Source organism: Conger conger, chromosome 15 (genome assembly GCF_963514075.1).
Source record: "Conger conger chromosome 15, fConCon1.1, whole genome shotgun sequence".
NCBI classification, from domain to species: domain Eukaryota; kingdom Metazoa; phylum Chordata; class Actinopteri; order Anguilliformes; family Congridae; genus Conger; species Conger conger.
Window position 1 is genome coordinate 7,277,744 of NC_083774.1, and position 12,500 is coordinate 7,290,243.

General features: G+C 48.9%; 1 protein-coding gene across 3 annotated transcripts in view; it reads right to left on the bottom strand.

Moving 5' to 3' along the window:
- The window catches only part of LOC133111359 (MOB kinase activator 2-like), a 60,615-nt gene that overhangs the window by 31,589 nt on the left and 16,526 nt on the right, over positions 1 to 12,500 (bottom strand). The window contains exon 1 of one of the 3 annotated variants that reach the window (XM_061221632.1): positions 5,361 to 5,533. The exons of 1 other annotated variant lie outside the window; for it this stretch is intronic. In XM_061221632.1, the coding sequence (XP_061077616.1) occupies positions 5,361 to 5,398 (38 nt within the window). In that variant the 5' untranslated portion in view covers positions 5,399 to 5,533. Of the gene's footprint in view, positions 1 to 2,095; positions 2,152 to 5,360; positions 5,534 to 12,500 lie in introns of those variants that run through there. One more of the 3 variants, XM_061221633.1, reaches the window with a different exon arrangement.

Genomic DNA, 12,500 nt, shown 5'->3' on the forward strand with positions numbered 1-12,500 from the left:
GGAGAGAGAGAGAGAGAGGGAGAGGAGGGAGAAAGGGAGGGAAGGAGGGAGAGAGAGAGGGAGAGAGAGGGAGGGAGAAAGGGAGGGGAGAGAGAGGAGGGAGGAGAAAGGGAGGAGGGAAGAGGTGAGAGAGGGAGAGAGAGAGAGGAGGGAGAAAGGGAGGGAGGGAAAGGAGGGAGGGAGAGAGAGAGAGGGAGGGAGGGAGGGAGGGAGGAAGAATGCATGAACGTGGGAGCTCTCAGTTTCCACACTAATTTCTTCTTTCCTGTGGAACGCTCGCAGGCTAACGTTGGGAGCGAGTGACCAGGTGTGGCTGCTAGGCTGCCGTCGCCGTGGCGATCGCTGTTCTCCACCGTGGGGCACTGGCAGTACTCACACAGACACAGACACACAACTACAGACACACACACTATAATTCCTTTTTTTTAGTGCAATTAGATAATTGCCACCATGCGGCGTACTGCCTCTCTTTCAGTCTTTTTCTCTCTCCTCACACCTGACGACACGCACAGCGCACACAGCGCACCACGCACGCACGCACACCGCACACAAACACACACTTTCCTGATGCAAGAGGCCAATGTTAAATGCTTCCAGGAAAAAAAACTTTTTAATTTAAAAAAACATCAGTGGGTGTTTGCAAGACAGCCAATCAGCAGCAAGGCTATACAGCCTTCATGTGATCATGTGACGTGTGGTCCTCATGGATGCTGCAGGGCCTTGCGACCTGATTGGATGTATGAACACCCAATCAATATCAACAGATAGCCACACACACACGCACACACATATTTGCACACACACACACACACACACACAACACACACACACACACAACACACACACACACACAGTAAAAGGGAGGGTACGGGGAGTGTACACAGTGGCAGGTATAGTGCTGACTCTGCAGGTCTAAACACGGAGCCCTGCGTTCCTCAGCACCTCAGAGTCCTCACAACCTTCAGCACTCCAGGGCCACACAGCCAACAAGCTCACAGGGGACTCAGCCAGGCCGGAACAGACCTTAGAGGGTCACGATGAACAGAACGAAGAGTAAACATAACCCCCCTCCCAATAAAAAACATGCATAAACAGTGCCGTTTGTTTACAGTCTGGTCAGGAGGTCAGCTGGGCTGCAGAGCCCAAAACACAGAGAAACTAAAACACGGACAACACGCAAGGCTTCCAGGAAGCCGCTGTCAATTATATTTTTTCCCCTTGCCAGCACATCTACGAGCGCTAATGGCTAAAGCATGCAATGCCCATCTACCAGCGCTAACGGCTAAAGCATGCAATGCCATCTTACCAGCGCTAACGGCTAAACCATGCAATGCCCATCTACCAGCGCTAACCGCTAAAGCATGCAATGCCCATCTACCAGCGCTAACCGCTAAAGCATGCAATGCCAATCCACCAACGCTAACCGCTAAAACACATAATACCATCTAGCAGCACTATCTGCTAAGCATGCAATGCCAATCTACCAGCGCTACCGCTAAGCATGCAATGCCCATCCACCAGCGCTAACCGCGAAAGAACATAATACCCAACTACCGGCACTAGCCGCTAAAACATTAGGCAGCAGCACAGGCCGAGGCAGATGCATCGTTTCACGTCATGTATCAGCCCCGAAACCACACCATCCATAGCCCCTCCCCTCTATCCAACCCGAGGTGGTGCAGTTCAGCAAGTCTGCACTCTGAACTCTGTGTGTGCTTAACCAGGCTACAGAGCGCCAACGGCTCCCTGATTATTTGAGGCACAAAGTCTGCAGACCTCCGAAAAAATATGAAAAACCCCGAAAAGGACACACGTGTCCAAACGCACAATGGCAGAGCAGAGGTTTTGCTGATAGCAAAACTCGCAAAAAAACAAAAAACACAAGGCCACAATGCCCAACAGTGGCTTGAATGGAGACTCAAAAGTCTCAAACACACACTTTGTGACAAAAAGACAAAAAGCTGGCATAACCCACCAAAACCTCGGCCAGGACGGGAGAGAAAATGTGCACCATTTTAAACGCACCGCGCTCAAAACTAGCGCCTTAAGTTAGCATCCGAAACGACCGTGGCTAAACTTCACCGAAGAGTCGTACCTGTAGAAGAAGCAGTCAAAGCAGACCAGGACCCCCATGGAGGAGCCGGAGACGGTGGTGTGCGTGTCTCTGCCCTTGGCTGCCGCTGGACGAGTGGTGTTCGGAGTCTGGGTGCTTAACGCCGTTCAGGTGCTGGGGCCTCAAACGAAGAGGTGTGTGTGCTTCTCTCCCTCTCTCCGTGTGTTGTCTCCCTCTATCTCTCTCCCTCTCTCCGCGTGTTGTCTCTCTCTCTCCCTCTGTCTCACTCCCTCTCTCTGCGTGTTGTCCTCTCTCTTTCTCTGTCTCTCTCCGTGTGTTGTTTCTCCGCGTGTTGTCTCTCTCCCTCTCCCCACGTGTTGTCTCTCTCTTTCCCTGTCTCTCTCCCTCTCTCCGTGTGTTGTTTCTCTCCCGTGTGTTGTCTCTCTCCCTCTCTCCACGTGTTGTCTCTCTCTCTCCACGTGTTGTCTCTCTCTCTCCCTCTGTCTCATTCCCTCTCTCCGCATGTTGTCTCTCTCCCTCTCTCCGCGTGTTGTCTCCCTCTCTCTCTAAGGCGGGATGAGGTTACGCACATGCGCAGAAGAAGCACGGACTGCAGGTCGGACTGCTGATGGGGGGGGGGGGGGGGGGGGGGTCCTGTGTGAGAGACGCCACCTTCGACCTCAAAACAATCAGAACCACAATGCGTCTCTCACCGTCCGACGCCTCAGATCAGCACAGCCCAACAGGCGAAACAGGTTACTGAGTAATCCCCACTTTAACCTGGCCTGTTAGCCTCAAACTCATTGCACAATTCCAGACCCTTTCCTTTGGAACCAATGAGTCAGGATGAAGAAATTCACCAGCGCTTAATCGCCTGGCCACACCGATACGAGCAGACCATCAGGACCATAGCTGGTGACCACAAGTCACAGTTCTGGTATTCCCCATGGTGTACAGAACCTCAGTCAGAACTCCAAATAAACCAGTTTCTGCACAGCACTCAAACGCAGCTCCGTATGCTAATGAGGTGGAATTACAGTTTAAGCCCAACTTCTGCAGTGACTACAAAGGTGGAGTTTGTCATTTACACTGTGATTAATGATTATGATGAAACGGCAGATCAGTTGCACTTGAAACCTGGTCCCCCCCCCCCCCCCCCCCCCCCCTCCCCCTACCAGAATGTGTGTTAAGTTCGAGTGCAAAGTTTAAGTCTGTGAGCACAGTGAGATAAAGTTTGGGATTCTCATTAACAAGCCTCCCCAGATTCTGGGAGAGGAGCGGCAATAGATGGGGCACAGATTTCTGAAGCAAAGAGCTGCTCCATCACTTATGGTGTAGAGGGGATAAATAATTAACGGCACACACTCACACATTGTAAAGGGGGGGGGGGGGGTGACTTATAGTACAGTGGGGATGGTACAAACGTACAGTCACAAAGCCCACGATGTCCGGAAAGGAACCGATTGATTTGGGGGCTCGGGTCACTCACCACTAATGGAGAGACGGGGGGGTGAGATGATGAGAATCATGTCAATAATTGTGTTGTCATATCACTATGAGGCTCAGGAGGTCTTACAGTGATTCGGCTTATTACCATTGAAGCGTTAGTCTTAATTCCCCCCTGCTCTTAAAAGATGGCGGTAAATCGACACCCCTGCTTTGTCGCCGATGTCCTTCTCTGCAAGGGGCAAATGGGGGGGGGGGGGGTTGTTATGCAACTAGCATATACATTATCTCACTGCGGATATTTTTTACTGCAATATCTCTTCTTTCCTGCGCTCTCGTCTCACCTAAAACAATGCTCCTTTAGCGTCATTCATCTCCGTGACGTACAGTCCTCCGTGTGACCACTAGCCCAACGACTTCGCGCATAATTGGTCTTTACCTGCAGGAGGAGAGGGGACGAACACCGATCCGACGTTCTCTCTCTTTTTAATTGAGCGGGTAAGTTAATGGCAACAGGGACATGCTAAGAGTTCGTGGTTTGCGCTTGCAGATTCGGTGCCAGGATGAATGAATAGAATCAAATAAAAGACAGCTGCCGATAAGCGCCCCAGGGGAACAATTGAGCCGTTCGGAGAGCAGGAAGGGAAGGAAAAAGCCGTTTACCGCAGCTGCACTTCCAACAAAAACCCCACTTACAGTAGCCCGCTACAAAATGCTAAAACACGTTGTTGTCACAATCAGTTTTAAGAAGGCAACTCTAAATGGCTTTGGCGTGATTTAATAACCCTATAGCACAAACGCGTCAGATAAAGACCCTGAAGTCTGACTCGGACTGAATCTTGAAAAATAGACCCCGTTAAGGAAGGGGGAGGCTGAACAGTTGCCCGGAGTGCAGCTCTTGACGACGCCAATTTATTAATTTGCATACAGCCTCAGTTGCCCTCGCAACGAATGAGAAGACCCAGAACTGCGCACATATCAACGGACTTATAAGTTGCCAAGTGATGATCCTCCGGAGAGAGAGAGCGGATCTGACGTTTCTTCTTCCCACAGGTCCCCCCCCCCCCCACTGGGAGGGGGAAACAGGACCGTGCACCCGCTACCAGATATACAGGTTTTGAACAACACACCCCGCAGCCACATCGAAACTACAAGTGCATAGAGGAATAAAGATCAAGTTTTTTAGGCTAAAATTGCCCCGGTAACTATGTGGATTTATTGTAGCCTACACAAAAGTACGAAATTACACTATTGCGCGAATACACTGGACCATAGTGACATGCGTATTTCAACAAGATGAGAAATTGATATTTCATATATATATGAAGTTATTCCAAAAGTTTGCTGGTCCATTCCGTTCTAAGCTAATTGTTCGCACCGGTAGCCTGAACAATTCGAAACTTATTACTGGCGAAAGACACATACAATCCAGAATCTGTCAGACATCGATACAACAGTTTGAATCTGCCTTAAACTGTTTTTTCTTCCAACAATCCCTCACTTCGTAGCTTACAATTTAACCTACACAAGTAACAATTCCAGCAAAATTGTTTTGAAACCAAAATCGCGTACTTGTAAAATAAAATGATGCTAAGCATACACCAGTTACCGGGTTCCATAGCCCATTCAATCCCCGAGACTGCGTCGCTGTCTGTATCGCTAACTTGGCTAACAGCATCTGAGCATCGCATCTTTTTTTAAATCCACGTACACCACCAGCGACTAAAATTGATGCAAGACACTCAGAACCGGAAACCTGCGAATAAATGTGATCTTTACCGCAGTATAACCAAGACAAATCATATGGCTGCATACTATTAAACGTAGCCTAATCGAATGAGATTATTTTCGAAGCACTTACCTATTCAAAGTATAGGAACCGTTCCGCTTTAACCTCATTCCGGCAGAAAGGAATCGGATAAAGTACTCCAGAGTTGAACAGGGTGTGCTCTCGCTGCGCGGAGAATACGGCAGCTTATTTTATACAAAAATAAAAACAGAGAACAATGAAACGGAGAGGCTTCCTATGACGAGTTTCCCGTGCTTTGCTCCGATCCTAGACCACCTCGTGGGAAAAAAAGCTTCCGCAAGTCGGGGCGGAGGCCGGAACGGGGGGGGGGGGGTGGCAATAGGTTTGGATAACGGTTCTTACAATAATTATCATTAGCCTGGGCTATACAAGGAAGTTTAAAAAAAACATTAGCAGGTGTATGTAAGACGACACCAAGAACTACGAGAGAAAGGTTAACAGATATTATTGTTCGGACAGCCTGTATTATTCACTTTACGAAGTACAGTCAGCTCGGGCTATTAAGTAAAAAAACAAAACAATTAAAAAACAGGCTCATTGGGTTCAGTTTGCAATGAATCCCATGTTTTCCCTCTGAGACATTCCACTTAGCTATTGTCCTGATGGACTGTTTGGATGAAATGCGTTATTTATATATGTATAGCTATACATTGGCGTAGGCTATGCGTCTACGACACTAGGCTAACTCTGCCCTGGCCGGAACTTAAGGAGAAAATGGCATAGCCTAAGCGTAATAAAGAATTGCTGGACATAACGAAAATCCATCACTTTCCTATTGTACAAACTGCCCTTACAGTCCCACCTAATCAATGAACGACATCAACATCAGCGCTCTTCTGCCAAATCACCGTCTTTCAATTTAAACAAAAGAACTGATCAACATCGTTCATGGCCCTGTAATGTTTGCATCAAGCAATACGTTTACAAATACAATTCGGACGCGCTCATGTAGGCTCGACGGCTCTCTCTACGCATGCAAAAAAAAAGGACCCCGTTTCCTTTTTTTGTTTCTTAAACACGTCAAATACCAGTTTAACAAGTTTCATTGACTGTTTCTGGATGTCGCCTGTGTTTTCCATGTTACACAGACAGATAAGACCACAGAGGATCGCGCACGTCAAATCTCAACAGTGGGACTGATTTGAGTCTAAGAATAGTGGCCGAGTATACCCTTTAACCCTTTACACTCTGCTCCGTACCTTCTTCTAGGTTACCCCCTTACACCACAATAACGTTTATTTTCACTGAATGGGATTAACTTCTTAAACAGAGTTGTGCCAAAGTAGCCTACATCCTATCTGGTAAGCTCGCTGGTTACTACGGCCAGGCTCCGTTGCTAAACCTTACGGCCGGATTTGAAGACCTAAAATAAAAAAATTGATATCAGGACCTAAAGGCGTACAATATGGGCCTTTAAGCACAGACCAGGGATGATTGTGACCATAAACAACTGCAGAGAGTTTTTATGCAGCAGCCGGCTCAACCAAGAAACAACCAAACCACCCTCTGAAGTTTGTGAGGGTAAAATTCACGGAACAAAAGATCTCCCTCCTAAAAGCATGATAAACAATCAAAATCAAAGTCAAAATCAGACTCCCATCATATAGACTCCCCGGCCCCAGATCCCTCCAAAACGCTCGACGACGTATGCTAAAAGTGTATCAATATATCCCGTACAATGTCGTGTCTAGGAACATTTGAAAAAAAAAAAAAAAAATGAAAAAAAGAAAAGGGGTGGGGTCAATTAACACACATTACTGAATTAAACCATTTGCCGCACTTAAGCCTTTCAATGACATGTACATTCCCATGTATTTGGCTGACGCTTTTATCAAAGGTCCTTGGAAGCACAGAAATGGTGAGATAAGGTAAAATTCCCATGAGATTTCAGTTATTCTGTCGCCATAGAACGTCATGTCTAGTTCACAATGAGCACAGACTGACCATGATTACGAGAGATATGGAAATGGTAAATGCCTGGCATTTATATACCACCTTTTTATCCAAAGCGCTGTACAATTGATGGGCTTCTCATCACCCATTCACACCACTCAACACCACACACAACCAAATGCTGCATGCAAGGCACCAACCAGCTCGTCAGGAGCATTTGGGGGTTAGGTGTCTTGCTCAGGGGACACTTCGACACACCCTGGGCGGGATCGAGGCAGGTGCAGGGCGGCCTGTAGCCGGGGGGGGGGGGGGGGATGTCTTTTGGATAAAAAAAAAAAAAAAGTGTCAGCTGAATAACATGTAATGTAATGATTAGTCTTATGGTGGCATTCACTGTACTTTCAGGGTACATTTGGGAAATTTGATTCTTGAAGATGCTATAGGCTTATTTAAGAGAGATGTACCTCGTCACTGTCTGGTTATTTCTGAGAGTGTGGAGCGGGGTGTGGTTGTAGGGGTGGAAGGTTCCAGGACCAGCCCAGAGGAGAGCAGGGCAGTGGCCCAGCAGCCTTACCCGCGGAGAAAAAACCGGCGCCAACGTTACAGAGCCACCGGAGGGAGGGAACAGCAGCTCTGTGTTCTCATCAGTCCCAGGGGCAGGATGGGTGGGGTTTCTCTCTCTCTCTCCCTCTCTCTCTCTCTCTCTCTCTCTCCATACATCCATCCATCCTCAGCTCCAGACAGACCACATCACCCCTCGCTCTGGGGCCAATCCCATGAGCCTGCACACCGCCACAAGCCCCCCCTTCAAACCACTGCCCTCGACCTCCACGCCCAGCCACCCCACCCCTCATCTGGGCCTGGAAATGGGCTCATTTGTTTGTGTTTCTAGCCAAAATTGCACTACTGACGCATGAACACTAAAAATAGGAGATTTAAAAAAAGCACACTGCCCTCCCACTGTCACCCCCCCCCCCTCCCTGAAAGAAAGTAAAGGAGAGGAGAAAGTTTGTAGAAGAGGCCCATGTCAGGGTTGAGCACACTGGAGTGTGCTGGCAGGGCCCATCACTGCGACAGGAAGTGTGGTTATTGTGACAGGAAGTGCTGTTCCCACATGGTAAAGTGAGAGCATCTCGCTCTGTGCGACAGGGACTTCCACCAGATCTGGCTGAAATACGTCACGGTTTTGGATTCAAATACATTCCTAAGCTCGACTGAGCCTGACTGAGCTTACGGTTTTCTTGGTTGGCTCAATTGCGGCAGGCAAGATTGCTCGAGCACAGAAAAGTGTTTGAATCCAAAGCCATTGTGCATTTGACCCAGGTCGGTTTTCCGTGCCTTGCATGCCGAGAATGGCCACACCAGGCCTGGCAGACAGGGGGCGCTGTGTCTGTGCCTCAGGTGACCTCAGGTGAAAGGAATCCCTCACAGACAGCGGTCAGTGGAGAGAGAGAGAGAGAGGGCGGTAAATAAAACATGGCCGCCTCGCTGCCTGAAACATTTATGGGGAAGACCGAAAAACGTCACGCTCGAAAGCACAAATCCACCGGAATCACTTCACCAACAGCTACAGCATCCAGTAACTCCAGGCCTGGAGGCAGTGTCTGCAGGTTTAACTCCAGTCCTGGAGGGCCACAGTGTCTGCAGGTTTAACGCCAGTCCTGGAGGGGGCACAGTGTCTGCAGGTTTAACTCCAGTCCTGGAGGGCCGCAGTGTCTGCAGGTTTCACTCCAGTCCTGGAGGGCCACAGTGTCTGCAGGTTTAACGCCAGTCCTGGAGGGCCGCAGTGTCTGCAGGTTTCACTCCAGTCCTGGAGGGTCACAGTGCACAGTGTCTGCAGGTTTAACTCCAGTCCTGGAGGGCTGCAGTGTCTGCAGGTTTAACTCCAGGCCTCCAGGACTATGATATCTGTCACCACTTGGGGGCGCCATCGTCCCTTTTCACCTTCACACTAGACAACATTGAGGTCAAATATAATGAATGACTTGACATACTTTGGTGTCAAATAAAATATCTATTTATACTAATATTCAAATGCATTTATATTTGTTTTACACATGGTCCATTCAAAATTCTCAGGGATCTGCAGGAGTGCGTTCAGACGTTACCAGCATTTAAAGGGTTAAAATAAAACACATTTGACATGTCATTCATACATCCTGACATGCATGAAATTGAGAGTGTAAAATGAATGCGATTCATTCAGGAAATGCAATTTTAAACTGCAGGGTTTGTGAATGCCCGGGACTGGCCAATGAGAGGCTTTCCCTGGGTGGACTGTGTGCGCTGAGGTGGGCGGAGCCTGTGCTTTGACGGATGCTGCAGCACGGAGCAGTTCGTTTCCCTGAGTCATAGCGCTTGGCGAAGCTCTGGGGCCGATCGATCGATCGCCTTGGCTGCAGTCTCCGCGGTTACGCAATCCCCCCCCCTACACACTGTGCCTTGCAGTCTCCGGATAGGGTGGAGCAGGGGGGGGGGGGGGGAATGTAAAGATTCCACAGAATCATAAAATAAAATAAAAAGCACACTCCATACTTGGAAAATAAAGCTCATGTAAATAACTTATTTTCTAGTCAAAAGGTATTTTCTGCATATTTATCAAGGGTGCTGAGAATTAAGGAGCCCGCTGTATCTGTTCCTCTGCTGTGCAACCTGAGCTCAGTGCTGCTGCGTTTAAGCAGGAGCTGCTGGTTCGCAGGAGTGTGTGAGAGATCGCTAACGCTAATGCTAATGACCCCTCGAAGGTCATCAGCGCTGACCTCCTGATGGAAATCAGACCACGGCAGGGCTCAGCTAGTGTCAGAAAGGACACAGACCTCCACAGGATGTGACCCACGAACTGTGTGTGTGTGTGTGTGAGAGAGAGAGAGAGAAAGCTGCAGCATTGTATAACTCAGGATCCTCCCCCTCTCATTCCTCACCCCCCCCCCCCCGGCTCACAGGAAGTGGCTGCTGGGCTGGAGTGGGGAACTCTGGGTAATATAACTCACATTGAGATAATGAGCAGTGAGCTCATTACAGCCACTGGCCCTTCCTGTTTTTCCCTCACCACTGCTGTGGATGCAATGGAAATAACACACACACACACACACACACACACACACACACACACAGACGTATACACACACTCACACATGCACACACAAACACCCACACACCTATAAACATGGTGGCCGTTTTTAGCTCAGGGTACACACCCCTCACAATGACATCACTCCCACCAGACCCCCCCCCCCACCTGCCTGTGTGCTGTGCCTACAGGAAAGTGCTAACATGCGCTGTAGCTACAGGAAAGCGTTGCATTGTTTCGTATTGACGAAAACATTTTTATCGCCTCACAGAACACGCAATAAAGCACTTTGTCACTTGAGTCTCTTAACCACAAAGTAACAATGAATATATGAATGAAATGAGAAACATTGCAGCGTGTCTCTCGTTAATTCTTCCGCGTGGTCTGTGAGGAAGCTCGGTTAAGCCGTGTCTGGAGCACGTTTCCACGGACGCAGACTTTCTGACGGGCTAAATTAAGCGTCTGGCGTATCAGCGCTCCTGAATGTAAAGCCATCTGCGCAGCGTCAGTGTCTGACGCTCTGAGCCCTGTCAGAGTGGGCCCCGGGGCCCACGTGACGCTGGAGCACAGCTCTGCTGGGGCCCTCTGTCCTGAGGGGCCCCGACCTGCACCAGTGTACAGAGACTGGACATAAGAAACTTTACACACACACAAATACACACAGTCACATGTGCACAGACACACACACACACACACTTTCACACTCACATGTGCATGTACACGCCACACACATACTTCACATAATAGATGTAATGTAATGGGTAGTGTGTATGTGTGTGTGCAAGCTTGTTTGATGCATTTACAAAAACAGGCTGTCAATATTTTTTCATGATCCATGTACCAGCAGCCTAACGTTCAAATCAAATTGCGCGCAATACTCTGGCGCCACCTTGTGGACATGCGGCATACATGGCCCAGAGTTGAGGAAAACTTTCCCTACCGCCGGGATAACTCTCACGGAGAAATAGGCTGAGGAGGGAATCGCCAATCTTGGCGATGTGATTTAGCGATCTGACTGTGTGGGGGGGCGAAATTATTTCTGACATTGGGACATGGTGAGATGCAGTCTCTCCACCTCGAACCCTCCCCCCAGTAGCCGGTCTTATGTAATGTGCTGATCTAATTTCACAGTCAGTGGCTAACTCGTGTTTCTGCCTGAGAAGGGAAGAGAAGGGAACCAAATCGAAATGAGCCGTTACTCAGCAATACCAGCGCAGGATGGCGGACGCAATGGCAATACAACCCCTACTAATATTACCAAATCAATTTAATACAGGCACGGGTGGTCAACTGAATATCAATAAAATGAGAACAGTGCCGCACTCAAAATTGACCGTCACTGAGAATAGCACAAAATAGCACCTGCAAAAAAAAAAAAAATAATAATAATAATAATTCCGCTCAGGATGTTAGAAAACACCATGCGAAATGCTGCCCTCTTGTGGAATCGGTAAGAATAACATAGTCGTTAAAAAGTTGCGAAAGGGTCAGTTCCCATTCCTGACCTGCCGGTGTTAACTGGAATAATCATCGGCCTCGTCTGCGGGTTCTTATGGTTCCACTCGGACAAACTAAACCTAAACCAGCCAGCTGACAGAGGCAGCGTGTTTATTATTCTGTCGTCTCCCCGCTGGCCTTTTTGAGCTGGAAGAATCCACGGCGCTTAAAGTATTTTTGGACCCACTAATTACTGCTCGACCAGCCCCAGCACACAGAATCATCCTTCAGGTGCTCCGTGCTTTCCTGCCGTGAAACAGCGGCAACATCAAGGGCTCCAAAGTGCGCAAATATTGCGAGACGTCGGACAAGTCAAACCGGAACCGGCAGGGAAATTATTTGGCGTCCCCTGCTCTTTGACGGACGTGTCTGGGCTTGAGAGAAGGGCTGTTTCTGTGCACTTCTGCTTGTGCGATTTACAATGTCGATGGATCTTTTTAAACGCGTATCAGTATGTAATTACCTAATTCCCACACTCTGCGAGAGTGCTCTGCTCTGTTAGCTCGTCTCACTCACAACTGGACGCTCAACCCCGCTACCAGGGCTGCGGTCACACTGCAGTAAAGCAAGGCAGCCCCGGATTACTGACGCACTGACACCGCGCTGTCAAACACCACGGCCCTCTCCGGTTACATAACGCTCACATGATGCGCCCGCTTATAGCGCAGTTCAACGGCCGCGCAGCGAGAGACCGCCGTGTCTGCAACGACCTTCGGGCCAGAGGTGAGTAT